This window comes from Clarias gariepinus, chromosome 24, assembly GCF_024256425.1.
Source record: "Clarias gariepinus isolate MV-2021 ecotype Netherlands chromosome 24, CGAR_prim_01v2, whole genome shotgun sequence".
Taxonomy (NCBI): Eukaryota; Metazoa; Chordata; class Actinopteri; order Siluriformes; family Clariidae; genus Clarias; species Clarias gariepinus.
This window is the reverse complement of record NC_071123.1, coordinates 24,011,171-24,029,622: the sequence shown is the minus strand read 5'-3', so window position 1 is coordinate 24,029,622 and position 18,452 is coordinate 24,011,171. Positions and strand designations below refer to the sequence as shown.

General features: G+C 40.5%; 1 protein-coding gene across 8 annotated transcripts; it reads left to right on the top strand.

The window, feature by feature from the left end:
* The first annotated feature begins 5,151 nt into the window (after positions 1 to 5,151).
* On the top strand, positions 5,152 to 18,257 carry aifm1 (apoptosis inducing factor mitochondrion associated 1). 8 transcript variants are annotated; one of them, XM_053485750.1, is made up of 19 exons: positions 5,152 to 5,348; positions 6,570 to 6,700; positions 7,039 to 7,135; positions 7,396 to 7,422; positions 10,676 to 10,963; positions 11,103 to 11,162; positions 11,604 to 11,740; positions 12,666 to 12,796; positions 12,964 to 13,054; positions 13,154 to 13,238; positions 13,364 to 13,440; positions 13,541 to 13,649; positions 15,081 to 15,188; positions 16,314 to 16,402; positions 16,486 to 16,626; positions 16,763 to 16,905; positions 17,007 to 17,131; positions 17,241 to 17,428; positions 17,549 to 18,257. In XM_053485750.1, the coding sequence occupies exons 1-19, from the start codon at positions 5,261 to 5,263 to the stop codon at positions 17,618 to 17,620; spliced, it is 2,187 nt and encodes a 728-aa protein (XP_053341725.1). In that variant the 5' UTR covers positions 5,152 to 5,260; the 3' UTR covers positions 17,621 to 18,257. The 8 variants fall into 8 exon arrangements, with proteins under 8 accessions (XP_053341725.1, XP_053341724.1, XP_053341723.1 ...); XM_053485749.1 differs by having other exon boundaries at positions 10,673 to 10,963; XM_053485748.1 differs by having other exon boundaries at positions 7,393 to 7,422.
* Positions 18,258 to 18,452: the final 195 nt, after the last annotated feature.

The window sequence follows — 18,452 nt, the reverse complement described above, 5'->3', positions numbered from 1 at the left end:
CATGTTATTTGTGCTTCTTACTTATTGATTCAGAAAAAAGTTTCCACAAACACATTTGTGCTTGAAAAAGTCATTATTCAGATCATTTCAAGCACACTGTTTTATTTAAACAAACATGATTGCGGATGTGTTTCTTGGCTCGAACAGAGGATGTTTCCAATATACTAATGCTCTTCAGGCTGAAAACAAAAGGTTATTGAACCCTTTCTAAGGAATTCTAACTCCAGCAGATAGATTGTGTACTACACATGGAGGAATTATTCTTCCCAGGAGGAAGCGATCAGCGAAAATCACTCCAAGAACGAGGAGGGAAAAACCTGAGAGGTTTTGACCTGAACCCTGGTGAAATATTGGTGTGAAGAACCTGAAGTGAGGATCAACAACCCAGGATTAAAGATGATTTGTGGACAATAGTGATGGGAAATTTGAATCATTTTAGTGAGTTGGTTCTTTGAATCTCGTTCATCAAAATGAATGAATCTTTTTAGTCATTTCATTCATTTAGTTCTTTTAATCAGAAATAAAATAAAATGTTGAATTTTCAATAAACAGACCCCCAGTACGTCTACATACACACATTTTGGCTATAGTTCCAGTAATGAAAATAGTACAATGCAGCTAAGGATATATTATAATAAACAGAATGAGCAGCTCACCTCTTATATCTTACAGTCTGAGTCGTTTGTTCTTTTGAATCTATTGTACCGCATAGCGTCTACGGGAGTCACGTGACAAATGAACGAACGACTCGGAGTAGAAGAGTCATTAAGAAAAAATCGCTCATTCTGTTTCCTGGACATAACCTACAGAGGTTTTGCGATGATTTGCGCCAGTAGAAAATGAACGAATCACTCTCCGAGACACTCGTTCATCTGAATCACGTTAAAGATTCGTTCAAAAAGAACAAATCGTTCATAAACGACCCATCAATAGTGGACAGTAATGGGATTTGATTCCTCTAAGTGATGTGCAGGACTGATCAAACAGATGCAGTTATTCATGCACACGCAGGTCACACCAAAGGTTCACATACTTTTGCCAGACCCAGGTGTTATTGATTCATTTTCCTCTTTAACCTGATGCTCAAGTATAACATTTTTGTATCTGTTTAATTAAGATTTCCTTATTTGCCTTTAGAAAATCTAAAGATATTTTAAGTCATTTATATTAAAAAATATATATTTTAAATAGTGCATAAACCTTTTTACATTTTGACTTAAGTTAGATATTAGGAATCATTTATCTAATTTATATAGAAGTTCAAAGTTAGAGACAAGTCTGCATTAATTTTTTTAACAATAATTCAGAATTAGGAATTTTGAGATGCGTGGAAAATCAAGCTGGATGGTTAGCGTAGATAGATAGATATAAAGGGTATCAAAAGGTTTAGAGACTCGTTCATCACAGATCCACTTTCGACATATGGCCTCCCTTAGACACCCTAAAACCTGGCAGTAGAATTTGCTATTGACAATCTGACCCCTGGGGACGAATTCGAAAAAAGGTTACGACGAACTCGGCAGCAACACGGTGCGTGTTTGAATCACGCGTGAGGATCGCCTGGACTGTTCTGTATGACACTTCGACAATGGCAGCAGTGTTATGGATTATTCTTCGAAGAACAATCCATAATCCATCATCATGCACAAGCTGCCGAATGGTTTCGACATTTTCAGGGTTGAGGTTCTTGAAGGTCTTCCTGATCTCTCATTGTCTTCCATTGATGTTCTTCCTCTCTTGAAGCTCCCGTGCCGCGGGCAGATTTGCCCAGTTTCACACAGATTTTTTCTGTTTGCTCTTTGTTCTTACCTTTTGTCCATGATAAAATAGCAGACAAGGCAATACACATGATTAGAATAGCACCGGTTTGACCACATGGACCAGTCTTTTGGCACGCTGACTTATGAAGGTCGTTGCTCCCTGTGACTGAGCGTGCAGCCTTGTGCTGCCATCTGTTGGCGTGTTACAGAACTAGCCTCAAAACTTTTTGATACCACCTTGTAGATATATAGATAGATAAATAAAGTAAAGATAGTAACACAATGAGTAAGAATTTGGAGAAAACAAACCAGCTCAACTTTTTAAATAATGACTCAGAATTTTGACACAATAGATCAAAATGTTGACAATAAGAATTTTGATGTAATAAATAATTATATATAGTTTATTTTCAGTGTTAAGGGACGTTACTTTTTAAAGTAATCAGTTACATTACAGCGTTACTTTCTGATAAAAGTAACTAGTTCAGTACTTTTCCATTGCAGAAAATGAAAACTCCTTTGTTATTCCTCATGCATGTTGTTTTAGTCAAGACCTTTATAATTATTCTACCATCATCACTCAGCGAAGTTTGGCCCATAATCTGTTAACTACCAATACCCCTATCCCACCTATGCGGTTTTGCGCGGTGGCTGTAAGTACGGTCCATCATGATTCCCTGCGAGTTTTTTTAACGCTGTGATTAAGTTTCCATCTTTTCGCGTGTCAAAGTCAAACCGCATAGATGGTGAATAACAACATGTATAACAGAGGGGGGTGGGTTATCGGGGATAAGGCTTGTAGGACGATTTTCATTTCTTTTTTTCCTTTTTTTAAACAATACAAATAGAATATAAAACACATTAAACACATTTAACAATAACAACAGCGGCAATAGCAACAACAACAAAAAGCATTAATTACAACAAATCATAAAGGACAAAGAACTATAAATTCGACGGTCCAAAAAAAGGATAAAATACATAAGAGGATCGAAATGATGTATAAACCATGAAAAAGATGTAGCAAGAGACACTTTGCTTCAATCTAGAAGTCTATTCTTATTATTATTGAGTTGAATTAATTTAAGAGAATTAAAATGTGATGTCATTTCTAGAATAACATCACTTTTTTAATCTCTTAAATTAATTCAACTCAATAAGAAGTTGAATGTATAAAGTTTATGTATAAAGTATTTTGCATGTAAAACAAAATAATTGACAACAAATTTAAGCGGTTTTTTTTCCGCATTCTCATAATAAAAGACTATATCAAGTTCAAGTTCAAGTAGGCTTTATTGTCACTTCAACCATATACAGTTAGTACACAGTGAAACGAAACAACGTTCCTCCAGGACCAAGGTGCTACATGCAACATAAATTTACAACATAAATTAACAGAGAAGCTAAACTAGCTAACTGAGAGGCCTAGTTAGCTGGCTAGCAAAGACAAGACAGATATTCCTAACATAAATTACAACATAAACTAACTAAAACTAACTAACTAACTAAGGAAGACTTACTATATTATTAATAGTGAGACACATTAAGGTGGCTCAAGAGGTGGGTTTTTCGGAGTCAGAGTTTCATTTAATGTATCACAGAAAGAACATTTATTCTTTACCTCCAAATATTTAAACTCAGTTTAGCGGTTAAATCTTGTGGAGAATCTTAAAATGAACATCTTTTACTTTGTTAGAGATGCAGTATTCATTAGACAAAAGCCAGGAGGATGTCCAATAAAATTTTAAATACATTTTCTTTGAGTTTGAAAAATCCGGCGAATGTGTTTTTTACTATTGCATTTTTTATCAGTTATATCAATACTATCTAACATTAATTTAGATTGTCTGAGCTCAGGGAGCGAGGTGTTACCCCAAGTGAAGGAGTTTAAGTATCTCGCGGTCTTGTATACAAGTGACGGAATATTGCAACGTGAGGTTGGCAGGAGAAACGGAGCAGCGGGGGCGGTACTGTAGTCGCTTTACCGCACTGTTGTGACGAAAAGACAGTTGAGCCAAAAGGCAAAGCTCTCAATCTACCGGTCGATCTTCGTTCCAACCCTCACCTATGGTTATGAGTGTTGGGTCATGACTGAAAGAACAAGATCGCAAATACAAGCGGCCGAAATGGGTTTTCTCAGAAAGGTAGCTGGCTTTTCACTTAAAGATAAGATGAGAAGCTCAGTCATCCGTGAGAAACTCAGAGTAGAGCCGCTACTTCTTTACGTGGAGTCAGTTGAGGTGGTTCGGGCATCTAGTAAGGATGTCACCAGGACGTCTCCCTAGGGAGGTTGTTCTTGGCACGTCAAGCTGGTAGGAGACCACGGGGCAGACCAAGGACTTGATGAAGAGATTATATCTCCGCACTGGCCTGAGAACGCCTCGGGATTCCCCAGTCAGAGTTAGCTGAGGTGGCTGGGAAAAGGGAAGTTTGGGGTTCTCTGCTGGAACTGCTACCCCACGACCCGACTGGATAACCGGTTAAAGACGGATGGATGGATTGATTCCTAATGGTTCTTTATTCCAAATAATATAATTAACATGATGGGTGGTCTCCCCTTTGTCTTAAAATGCAGGACGACTTTCACACACACACTAACGGATTGGGAATGACTGCTGTCTGGCTCACGGATTACATATAAATTGTCTAAATAACGGATTACATTTTTTAAAAAGTAACTAAATAACTAAGTACTTAAATGGCAGACCTAACGCGTTAAATTACTCGTTACATATAAAGTGTCAACATTGTTTATTATATAAACTAACCTAAACTGCACACAGACTACGCAGGGAAAGCACATGAACAGTTCTAGATTACTCCTCGACCTGACCTCTAAACACATGGAAAAGTTCTATTAACTGCCAGCCCACCAATAAAAAATCGCGATTTTATATAGAGGATAAAAACAACCAATAAGTAAACGGAACCCAAGAATATCATCCAATGAGAGGCAGCGGAAGGCGGGCTGTGAGCGAAACCCGGAAGTTTCTGCTCTGACCTGCAAAACGTCTTCTTTGTTGCCAAGTTTTGTGAAACCTTGAAACATTCTGCGTCCCCTCACTTCCTGTCTCACTCTCATTGGCTGAATTAGAGATTGTCTGACTCTCATTGGACAGCTCTGACCCACCGGTTACACCCTCTGTCAGGAGAGACGCGATTAGGTTTAGGACTCCGTGCACGCGCCTAGTTAAAAAAGGTATTGAACATTAAAATCATGTCATTATTTAAACTCGAAGTATTTATTATGAGTTTTATCGTTCAGACTCCCACGTTTTGAAACATGTTTTACATGTTCATGGTCGACAGTGTGTTTGCAAGTTCTGATTTTTATTTAGGCACATCCAAGGGCTACTAAAACACCAGGGTCCTAGGGGTGCAGGATGTTTATGGTGACCCCTCGCGCTAACGCAGAACACCGGCCTTGCGAGCACCAGGTGGAGTTTGCGGTGTTTAGTGACTGTAGTTGACTGTGAATAATCTCAGCAGCGGCGGCGGCGATGTTCCGGTGCAGAGCGGTGTGGGATAAACTGGCCCCGGTGGCGCGAGCCTCCTCAACGCTGTGTCGACAAACCGGCAAAAGAGCGCGTGAGTGTCCGTTCGCGCGCGGGTGCGCGTGTATGTCAGTTACCTGTCAGTTTGATCTGAGAGCCGCAGCAGGTTGGAGACTCGCGCATCAGCATTAGCACCTGCGGCTAAACATCTTAGCAGCACAGAACCCCGGGTAGAACCCCCGGTCCCTCAGAGAACGCGCGCGCTCAGGCTGTTTTTACCGTTACACGACTAAAGGTTCTAATTTAGAGTCTTTAGAGACACTCAGGTTCGAAAGAAGCTCTAAAGACATTTAGGTTCTAGAGCGTCACTAGAAACAATAAGGTTCTAAAACAATAATGCAGTGTCTATTAATTGTATTAATGCAGTAATAATACAAATATTAAGACTCCAGAGCATTAATACAGTGTCACCGGAAGAGCTAAGGTTCTAGAGCAGCGATAGAACCTTATTAGAAGCATTGAGGCTCTAGAGCGAGTGTCAATAGAAAAGTTATGGTTCTAGAACGGCAGTAGGGCGCCACTAGAAACATAGTTCTAGAATGTAAACAGGGCGTTACTAGAAGCTTTACTGTTCTGGAGTACTAATAGGGTGTCACTCAGGTTCTAGAGCAGTACCTTTAGGGTTTTAAAGCAGAACTAGAATGTCGCTAGAGATAGTGCGTCTCTATATCAGTACAGTATTACTGTGTCACTTTACGCTGTAGTTCTAAAGTCAGTAATGCTCCAGAACCACAATAAAAGGCGTCACTAAAGACATTTAGGTTTTAAAATGTTTTAAGGACGTTCTGGTTCTAACTTCACCAACGTTCTTAAATGCTCTACTTGCACTGAGTTGTTCTTAAGATCTGTGCTGAAGGTTCAGGTTCTGTCAACTTTCTGAAGATTAACTTCCTAAAGTACATGGGGTTCTAAACACCCTGATTTACAGATGTGTGCTTAATGGTAAATGGGTTCTAGATATGATAAGATCTAGAGCTGCAGAACGTTTTCTACACTTCGGCCTGCACGTATAAACTCGTTATTTAGGTCATGTCAAGGTCAGTGTCAGTGCTGGTAAGTGGAATGTCCTTGTACACTGATTGCCCACACACACACACACACACACATGCAGACAACAAGTTGTCAGAACACGAGTCAGTGAATCGTTTTAGAGGAATCATGAGTTGAGTCAAATGTTTGACTTGACTCGCTCTGACTCGCCTCGAGTATGAGCGTCCTCCCGCTTTAAAGTACTTGTGGTGTTTTGTTCCTGCAGTGTTGAGACATGACCGCAGGCCGGCGCTCACGCCGCAGACCCACATGTCATCCGGTCCACAGGGAGGAGCTGGAGACAACGCCATATACTTCGTGCTGGTGGGGGCGACGTGTCTGGCGGGCGGAGCCTATGTGAGTATCACCTTCAGTCCGTTTTTGCTGTCGTTTTTAGATAAACTGATTCTGGGGCGGGGCTTGTGTGATGTCACTTAACAAGCTTCACTTCTGTGGATCAATCATGTGTGAGATTAGCTCGTCCGCGGTTACTCTTGGGTTTAGGGTTGTCTGGTAACGTTATGGAGTAAATATAAGGTTGGTTATTACCCGAGATAAGAGGCGTGTCTAAACTGATTATTAATTTATAGGGTCCTAAAGCCTGGCATTTTGATCTACAGTGTCTCACCCTTAATGTGATGAATAAATGAGACTTCTAACTGCTGTGTATGTGTGTTTTGATGTTCTTGTCCTAGGCTTACCACACTGTCTCGAGAGACAGCGCGAGATACTCTGAGCGAATCTCACAAATTGAGGGCAGGGCGATAAAAACAACAGAACCAGAGGTCACAGGTGGGTCACGGACTCTGCGTGTGTACATTTAACGGCTTTTCCTTTCTGAGCTGGCTCAATTATAATATGCAGGTTTTTTATTTTTGTTTTATTAACTTAATGTAGCAGCAGCCGTCTGATTTAGGAAGCTATAGATTTTAAGTTCCCCAATAAAACCAGTACACGCATGCCCCCCCCACACCCCCACTCCCAAAACACACACCCATAGTCCAGCATGTGTAAAATGTATTCACTGAGTTTTTTTTTCCCTCTTGCAGCAGCAAAAGCAGGGAAAGAACCAAAAAAAGGTGAGTTATTTACATCTGCCACCATGCAGTTACTCCTTCACGGTCGAACACACACACACTCTAACACATAGCTCTTTGGACTTTCTGTGACTTTTATTTATTTATTTATTTAAAATAAGATATAGTGAGGCAAAAAAGTATTAACTTAGCCAGCAATTGTGCAAGTTCTCCCACTTAAAGAAATGAGGGAGGTCTGTAATTTTCATCTTTGGTTTACCTCAACTATAAGTGAGAGAAGAAAAAAAAACAGAAAATCACCATGTAGAATTTTTAATGAATTGATTGGTAAATTCCTTGGTAAAATAAGTATTTGTTCACCTACAAACAAGCAAGACTTCTGGCTCCCACAGACCTGCAACTTCTTCTTTAAGAGGCTCCTCTGTCTTCACTCGTTACCTGTATTAATGGCATCTGTTTGAACTTATCAGTATAAAAGACACCTGTCCACAACCTTAAACAGTCACACTCCAAACTCCACTATGGCCAAGACCAAAGAGCTGTCACCAGAAACAAAATGGTAGACCTGCACCAGACTAGAACCTTGTGTTTGGAGGAGAAAGATCGCTGAGTTGCATCCAAAGAACGCCCTACCTACTGTGAAGCATGGGGGTGGAAACATCATGCTTTTGAGCTGTTCTTCTACAAAGGGACCAGGACGACTAATGTACAGGAAAGAATGAATGGGGCCATGTATTGTGAGATTTTGAGTAAAAACCTCCTTCCATTAGAAAGGGCATTGTAGATGAAACATGGCTGGGTCTTTCAGCATGACAATGATCCCAAACACACCGGCTGAGTAACGAAGGAGTGGCTTCATAAGAAGCATTTCAAGGTCCTGGAGTGGCCTAGCCAGTCTGCAGATCTCAACCCCATAGAAAATCTTTTGGAGGGAGTTGAAAGTCTGTGTTGCCCAGCGACAGCCCCAAAACATCACTGCTCTAGAGGAGATCTGCATGGAGGAACGGGCGAAAATACCAGAAACAGTGTGTAAAAACCTTGTGAAGACTTACAAAAAACGTTTGACCTCTGTCATTGCCAACAAAGGGTATATAACAAAGTATTGTGATAAATTTTTTGACCCCATAATTTGCAAAAAAAATTCTTTAAAAATCCTACAGAGTGATTTTTTTTTCCCCCTTATTTTGTCTCTCATAGTTGAGGTATACCTATGATGAAAATTACAGGCCTCTCATCTTTTTAAGTGGAAGAACTTGCAAAATTGGTGGCTGAATATATACTTTTTTTTTTCACAGCAGAGATGATGACGTATCACGATTCTTTGTTGTGGCGATTAAAATCCAAAATATGTATATATTATTTTAATATATAGAAAATATGTAAGTTCCTCTATAATCCTACAGGTGGTACAATCTAAGCTCTTCATACTACGTCCTGTGTGAAGTTTGTTAAAATTAGATGTAACAAAATCTAAAAATTTATAATGTATGGAATCACAAAATCAAAATGACACCCAGGTAATGTGATATTAAATCGGGTGGCTCCAGTAAGTCCCATCCCTAATACACAGTTTTATAATTTTAGGCATTAATTATGTTTTAGTATCGTCACCCTGATAACAGATCTGAGTTCCTAGGTTTATCAGACTACACCCCAGCCCCTTTGCTATCCAGATTTGCAAACACCACAATGTAAATACACTTTAGCTCTTGGGTTATATCTAAGACCAGTCTGTGGTGGGTTTTGTTTTCTGGTTAACTCCAGCCCCTTTGAATTTTAAATGACTTGAGGGAAGGTTAGAAAATCAGACAGACGTTTTTAGACCTCAGCTTTTTCCCACATCCTGTCGTGTGTAAACGCTCTGACTCTTTACCTGCCTAGCTTGATATTACACCGTCTGTGCTTCCTGTGCATTAGGAGATTGGAAGGATATTGTTTCAAATAAAGCACAAATAAAGTTATCAGATTTTTGTGGAAGGTCAGAATGCAAGCAGGTGGTTATTTGGTGCATAGAAGACACAAAGCTAATGTTTTTGTTGCCTTACACATATTACACATATCTGTGACACGCTCACGCCACTACCTCAGCAATACAATCTTTTTAGTTAAATGATAAAATGGGTAAATTATTGAACAGCCAATATGAAACATTGACACAATCCTTGAATAGTACACAAAAGGGCACAAACTTTATAACATTTCTCATAATTCAGTGTGTTGATGACAAGTGTAATAGTTCATCGTTAAGCGATCAGCGTGCTGGAGATATGTCGAGTGTCCTGTTTTCTGTGGTCCAGAACCAGCACCGCCCGCTGACATTGCGGAAGACGTACCATTAGGTTATGTAGATGCGCAGTACACAACCACTGTGTCTCGGGTACTTGGCACTTCCTGCCTTTCCAGCGATTTCGAGACTCCATTCCTTTACTTGACCCTGTGTACCTTGCTGAACTTCATGTAGCACCTTCTTCAGAATTGATCACTGGTGGAACTCTTTCCTTGTTCATCTTGTGTTAAGCGAACACTGCATGTCGTATATTGCATGTTTCGAAACCCTTCCTGTTAGTGGCTGCATGCTCAGTCATCTCACCATAATACTCACCATTTCTATAACATGTTCTAATATGCATTTGTCCTCCTTTGCTCCCTCACTCGTCCATCAACAACTTAATGCCTAGTAGACCCCTTGAAATGTGGCAACGGTGATGCTCTTTGACATTCTCACTGCCATCTCCATATCAGTACCACACTTTCTTTCTTAAAGTTTGTTGTTATTAACACACCCGTCTTTCTTCTGTCACAAAATAACCTGGAGACTTGATTGGTTTAATTAGTTTGCTTGTTGGCTCGTTTTAAACATTGTGGATTGATCCTTGGGCTATTTGTATAATTTCATACATGGATATCAAAGTGAAGCTTTCTGGTACTCTTTAAGGAGTTTGCTTACAGGCATGTTTACACCCCTCTTGCTGGACTTGAAAAGGGATACTTGAAAGCTACAGAAGATAAAGTGAAAATCCCTTGATTTCCACATTCCTTCCCTTTATTGTAAAATTCTGATCAAGGCAACAGTCGGACCCCTGAGTCTTTTCTCAAATTTGTAGGACACTGCTTTTCAAACCAATTGGTCAGTATTGCACATGTTCTCCTTTTGTGGTGTTAGAGCCAACAGCTGAGGATGTCTCGGAACCTGTGCATGAGTCTTCAATTGACGAACTTTCACAAGAAGCAGCGGTGATTGACTCTGTTCCAGGAGCCCTTGAAACTAAATCTGTATCTGAAACTTTTCCAGAAGACTCTACTCTAGAACCTTCTGTAATAGAAGCTGCACAAGGAGCTTCTTCTCCAGAGCTTTTTGTGGAAGACCCTGCACTAGGACCTGCTGTACCAGAAGCTTGTACTCCCGAACCTGTTGTTAAAGACACTGCGCCGGAACCTGCTATAGCAGAAGCTGTACCAGAAGGCTCTGTTTCAGAATTAGCCATAACGGCCTCAACTGGTGCAGAAGTGCCTCCTGTTACTGAAGCTTGCGTCATTAAGGAAAAATCTGCTGAAGAACCTCCGGCTCCTGTTGTTAAGAGTGGTAAGCCAGATACTTCTACATGGAGACCCGGTGATGTGTTTGTTAAAACAACTGAAGAACCTTATTTGATGTCCCTTTTTTCACTTGTGGAATTGTGGTTAATTTTCTCTCTGCTTTTGCATCGGATAAAAACCAACAGAGCCAGTGCCTGAAGTGGTGGCAGGAAGCGTGGCTGAGACTTCACCACTAACCCAAAGTGGTAAGACTCCAATTCAACTGGATGGGAACCAAACATAATGTTACCACTTTTTTTGGTGTGCGAATTTCTGGAGTTGTTTTCATAGTGGGCCTTTATTTTCTGATGGTTTACACAAACCCACTGTTCATGTTTGCTGTTTCTGTTTTTTGTTTTTGTTCTATAGAAGTGTGACTATTGTATTGCTAACTGCTAAGGTTAAAATGTAGAGGTCACACCTACCTGTTTTTTTAGGTTGAGAAGTCCTTTTGTCACTAGGTCCTTTTGGTGAAATGTGTGATAATTGTAACGATAGATGTTAACGCTAAGAACTCACACATGGGATTAACCTTTTCCGGAAAACCTGTTCTCCTCACCACACCTCTTCCCCCACATTTAATTTCATGTTGAAGACATGACAGATGATCACTTTCCAGGAAGTGAACTTGTTTGTTGTCATTTTAGAGCCTGAATCTGCTCCCACTGCCACCACCACTGCCCTCCCTGAGATCCCTGCTCACACTCCTTACCTCCTGATTGGTGGGGGTACGGCATCGTTTGCAGCAGCGAGGTCTATTCGTGCCCGTGACCCTGGGGCTAGAGTAAGTAATAGTCTTTCTACTGCCCAACTATGTTTTTACATGAACAGAATTCATAGTACGGTGTCCCACAAAGTTCTGTTTTTGGTCTGCCATGGTTTTTCTTGTGTATTTTGTTTTTGGACATGTCAGAAGTTCCAGCTAACATCTAGCTTGCTAGTTAACATTTTTTAAATAAAAAATAGAGCTGTGCGATGTAATGGATATTTAGTTGATTTATTTGATTAGTTGAATTGATGGATCATTTTAAAGTTCAGATTTTATTTACACTTTTTCAATTATTTCTGTAAATACACAAATAGTCTAAATCGACAAATTCCGTGAGACAACTTTTGCTGAAAATACAACCTGATTCAATCTCCGGAAAATACTCGTCTTTTGCAAGAGTATCGCTTCTTGTTATCGCAGAAATCCACTCTCAGCAAACATAGTCCGCCGTGCCATCTGCAGATGCCAACTAAAGCTCTACCATGCAAAAAGGAAGCCATACGTTAACATGGACCAACAGCATCGTTGTGTCTTGTGGCCCCAGGCTCATTATATAGACTCCAAATTTGATTTGAAATTTTTTTCATTTTATTCAAATTTTAAAAACATCCCAGCATTTCGCGTTGTATAAGCCACATTTGTGAGAAGATAGTAGCTGGTGAATTGAATGTAAGTGTTCTCCTGTAAAAACCGTCGGGACACAGCTTGCTTTTCCCGCAAGAGCAACCTTTTAAGTAAGAATACAGTCGCTGTGAACTAATATTTTGTACGAATCACAAATATTTGGACTAGATTTGTAGGGAGTTTCCAGTCGCATCTAAAAAAAAAAAAAAGCCACATTCCCAATGTTCAGCAGTGTGAAAGGAAGTGGAGCTCAGTGCTCGCAGGCATGAACTGCACCGTCGCTCCCAGGACTAGTCTTCTGTTTTTTTTCGTGCAGGTTTTGATCGTGACTGAAGAAGCCGACCTGCCGTACATGAGACCTCCTCTGTCCAAAGAGCTGTGGTTCTCTGATGACCCCGTTGTCACGGAAACGCTGCGCTTCAAACAGTGGAACGGCAAGGAGAGGAGGTGTGTGTGTGTGATATTGTAAATCTTAAGGATTTACTATAGAGTTCATTGTAATGCAGTTTATATTCTTTAAATAGTGTGTTGAACTGGCAGTACGTTGTATTAACCCACATGGTCTGTGTGTGTGTGTGTGTGTGTGTGTGTGTGTGTGTGTGTGTGATTTGCAGCATTTATTTCCAGCCTTCTTCGTTCTATGTGAGCCCCAGTGAGCTGGAAGCGGTAGAAAACGGGGGCGTGGCTGTGCTGACGGGCAGGAAGGTAAAAGATCTCCCACTTCACACACTTCTTCTCTAATGAGCTCTCCAAATAGATGTGTGTATGTGTGAGAAGCTCATCATGCAAGTGTGCGTCCTCTAGGTGGTGCACATGGACGTCCGGGAGAATAAAATCAGGTTGAGTGATGGTGCTGAGATCTCGTACGACAAGTGTCTGATTGCTACAGGTATGAAGTAATCCTCACACACACACACACACACACACACACACACACACACACACACACACACACACACACACACACACACACATTTTTGTGCACATTAACGTGTGTGTCTGTGCGGGGGTCAGGTGGCATTCCCAGGAACCTGCAGGTGATTGAGCGAGCCAGCGAGGAGGTGAAGAACAGGACAACGCTGTTTAGGAAGGTGTGTGTTTGTGTGTGTGTGTAGTGCGCATGTTATTTCCCTTTAGCGGTTATTTCCTCTCACTCTGCTCTTTGCTCCTGTTTCTCACTCTTCCGCACAGATCGAGGACTTCAGGGCGCTGGAGAAAGTTTCCCGCGAGCTGAAGTCCATCACCATCATCGGGGGCGGGTTCTTGGGCAGCGAGCTCGCCTGCGCCTTGGGCAGGAGAGGTGAGTCCAGACGCCGTCACGGAGCCGTCAGTCACATGCCGAGAATCGGGTCAACACGCTCACAGCGGGACCGGCATGAAGGCGGGACGAGTCCGATTGTTTTCACTCGTCTCTCAGATTTCTCACATTTAGAGGCTAAATAATTTTTTTCTCTAAAATAAATAGATAGATAGCTAAATAAATATATTATTTACATTAAAAATATTATAGAAATATATTACAGAAATTTCTAATATTAATAAAAATATAAATAGAAAATATCAGATACATAATATAATAAAAATATACTGTATATAGTCAAAAAAGTCTAAAAAACATACAAGCATAATAAATAGCTACACATTTTTTATATTTTATTTTATTTGTCTAATATGTATCTGATATTTCCTAATTATATTTTTATAAATATTTGCAATTTATTTGTAATATACTGTATATTATGTTTTCTATGTATAAAATGTATTCATAATTTTTTTCCTTACAATCAATCAATCAATAAATAAATAGATCAATTTAAAATTTATATATAAATAAATACATTTTATACATGGAGATGAGATATATTACATAAATAAATTGCAAATATATTATAAAAAAGTAATAGTATAGTATATAAATAAAGTCTAAAAAATTTATATGTATAATAAATAGCTACATAATTATAATTTTAACCGATGCATAGATATTTATAAATAATAAAATGCAGACAAATTATACATATTTAAGTAATACATAAAAATTGGTGGATTTTATACATTTAGTTTTAAAATGCCTATCAGCAATATAGATAAGTATCTAATAATCAAACAAATAAATAATTTTTTTTTAATTAAAATAAGAAATAAAACAAAGGGGAGTAACATGCTTCATGTACAATAGACAAACAAAAAACTACGGAAAATAATGTCTAATTATTAAATATTATTTTTAACTGTTAAGGACAAATGGTTAATAAAAAAAAGAGAATGTGTAAAGGTAAATAATGAAAAGACTCAGGTTTGTAAGCGACACATCTACAACACAATGGCGATCAGTAAGCGCTCTGATCTCCTGTTTCGCAGGAAACATCACGCGCTGTGACATTCCAGAACACAAGGTCTTTGAGCATCAGATTTCCCTAAGCCGCTCTAATCCAGCAGTTAAATTTAGCCAGATTTATTTTCTCCTTTAATTAATCAGCCTGATTTGCGTCACGCCGCAGCCAGAACCGCGCAGACTGTTGCTGATTCCCAAAATCCTTTAGCGAGTGTGATGGTACCGAGTGTACTATTGAAAATCCAGCTCATCGCCTGACAGGAGGAGACGTGTGGAACTTAGGGAGTTCATCTCCAGAACCTCTGAGAGCATGAGGCTTCTGTCAGGAAGAAGAAGAAGAAAAAAAGGGGTTTATTCTGTCTTTTTCACATTTCACATCTCCTTCTCTCTTTGTAGCTCATGATCTGGGCCTGGAGGTGATCCAGATGTTCCCAGAGAAAGGGAACATGGGTAAAGTTCTTCCTGAGTATCTGAGCAACTGGACCACGAACAAAGTGAAAAAAGGTGAGAAAGATGAGAAAAGTAAAACTGAAAGTCTGTGTAATCACTTAAAAAAAAATACAAATAATAAGAGCAGAATAAGAGCTGAACAGTTCCTGAATGAGTTCCTTTTCCTTCACACAAGCACAGGAACCTGTGACTGTCCTCCAGAGGTGTCTACAAAATGTGTTTGCTTAGGGTTTAGCAGCAGGCTCAGTCTCAGCTTCGCCTCAACTCTCTCTTAGTGGTTACTCAAAAAATTATCAGTTCCATATCCTTAAATGTTGTAAATAATAATCTTATGCTCATGAGTGTTTGAGGAACTCGCAGGGCTGGGGTAATGTTTTTTTTTGGGGGGGGAAATACAGGTAGTCCCAACTTAAAAACAAGTTCCGTTTCAGGTGCACATTTATTATTGGATAAAGTAAGTTGTAAGTTGGATTTGTTCTCAAGTCAGACAAAGTGAGTCTTATACCCCTTTTACATGAATATACAATGTAAAGCATACCCAATCCACCTGACTAAATTTGTCCCCTTACCCCACACTGCCATCATGTGGCCAAAAACCGTAACCGCGCCTAAGGAAATTAATAAAAAAGTCTCTGTGCCTTTAAATTGCAAGTGGGGAATCCCGTACGTTATTTTGTCTGAGTTGTTTTCCACTGTATTGGATTGTGACCTCTGTTTTGTTGGGGATCCAAAATTAGGATTATTCACCATCAGGACAGCTTTACAGGACAGACATCATCTCTTCCACACCTCCACATGCACGCGCGCACCCACGTACAATATACCAGACTTTAGACATTTTATACATTCACTTACTTAATAAAAGTATTGTATATAATTGTTCATATTGGAATCTGGTGCACTGCAGTGATTAAAAAAATTTTTTTTTTATTAATAATTTTTTTTTTACACGTACAATACACATGAGCTACTTCCATGTGGGTCCCGGAAGTAGGACCGCGGTTCGTTCATATCAGTGAAAATTCGTAACTCGAACGTTCGTAAGTCGGGGAATACCTGAAGATCAACATTCATACAACTGAATATCTGTTTTTGCTGTAAAATTGTGCTGCACGTCATTAAGATTCAGGTACAAGATGGCATATATGTTTGACTCTCCTGACCTTTAACCTCTGACAGAGGGCGTCCAGGTGTTGACGGAGGCCGTGGTCAAGAATGTATCCTACAAGGACGGGAAAGTGGAGATCAAGCTGAAGGACGGGCGACTGGTGAGTGAACTCTGTGTGTGTCGTTTAGAGCAGGTTATTGAGTCGCCCTACAAACTTCTGATGGTGTGTGTGTGTTGGTGTAGGTGAGGACGGACCACATTGTGGCAGCCGTGGGTTTGGAGCCCAGTGTAGAGCTGGCGAAATCGGCCGGCCTGGAAATCGACTCGGATTTCGGAGGCTACCGGGTGAACGCTGAGCTGCAGGCGCGCTCCAACATCTGGGTGGTGCGTGTTCCTTTCACGTCACATCTGTCTGCATCTGCACTCATAGCGTTTTACTTCAGTCCTTTCTGCACTCGCGCTGCAGTAAACACTGTATAAATATAAATTCTTTTAATTTTGTGTGTGTGTGTGTGTGTAGGCGGGCGATGCTGCATGCTTCTATGACATTAAGCTGGGTCGGAGGCGTGTCGAGCATCATGACCACGCAGTGGTGAGCGGCAGACTCGCTGGAGAAAACATGACCGGAGCTAAAAAGCCCTACTGGCACCAGTCCATGTTCTGGTACACACACACACACACACACACACACGCACACAAGAGTAGAGTTCATGCTTTAGCACATTTCCTGTTTATTTATTGTCCAGTTGATGTGTGTGTGTTAGGAGTGACCTGGGCCCTGATGTCGGGTATGAAGCAATCGGTATTGTAGACAGCAGTCTCCCAACTGTAGGAGTGTTCGCTAAAGCTACTGCCAAGGACACACCCAAAGCAGCTACCGAGCAATCAGGTATACACACACACACACACACACACACACATGTCATGTAGTGTTTATTAAAGAAATTCTATTTGTTGTAATGTATGAGCCACAATGCACCATTTATCTGTGTGTTCAGGTACAGGAATCAGGTCAGAGAGTGAGACGGAGGCGGTTGCTGGAACGCTTTCCACATCTACAGCAGCTCCTGCCCCGCCCACACAGCAGGAGAACTATGGGAAAGGAGTGATCTTCTACCTGAGAGACAAGGTGGTGGTCGGCATCGTGCTGTGGAACGTCTTTAACAGGATGCCCATCGCCAGGAAGGTGGGCGATCACACACACACTCACTCACCCACTTACTCACCTTTTTTCATATTTGTGATTACTGTTTTCCAGTCTTTCTTCTTTTGCTCATCATTAACGCGTGACACGTTTGTTTTCTAGATCATTAAAGATGGAGAGGAGCACGCTGACCTGAACGAGGTGGCCAAGCTGTTTAATATTCATGAAGAATAAACACCTACATGTTGTACTTCTGAAGCCTGGGAAAACACCTCTGCACAAAATTACAATACACTCTCACTCTCTGACACACACACACACACACACACACACTTTGACCATGAACTCCTGTCAGACCTGTGGTTCTGCCTCCAGCCCTGCTGGTGGCACTGCGCCCACGGCTCACTAATGAACTCATCAGATCAGTACTGCTCAGAGGAAACCTTCGTCGTTTATACAGGAACAGTGTACATGTGTTTTCTAGTAAGGTCAGTAAACGTATAGCTGTGAGCCGTCCCTTTGTTCCCGGAGTCTGGACTGCATGAGGTGTTGGAACCCCGGTCAGGATCCACAACACGCTAGTTCTGCTTTACCATGTTGATGTAATTTATAGTAATTATATTACCTAAGATAGATATGACTTAAAGTGGAAGGTTAACAGACTGACCCTGGTAAAGGGTGAGTTCAACAGCCAGGGCATTAGGGATCTCGTCCACATTTCACTGGATAAACCAGAGCTGTTGCACCGATTCTGACTGGGGTTTATTTATCACGAGACAAAGCTGCACAAGCTCCTCTGTCGTTTCTCCTGAACCATGTGACACAGTTTGATCTTCTGAGACTTGATTAAAGCAAATTATTTTTGAACTTGTGTAATGGGTTTGTGTCTTTATAATATACTAGTTTAAATTTAACCTAAATCTTACACTATTTAACAATCTGCTGATCTTTAATTTAATCAGTGATGATATTATTTTAGGTTGAAGCATATGTACATGTCTCTCCGTCTTTCCGTACAGCAGAACACTGTTTATATAAGGGTGTTTTCTCACTGGAGTCCGGGAAC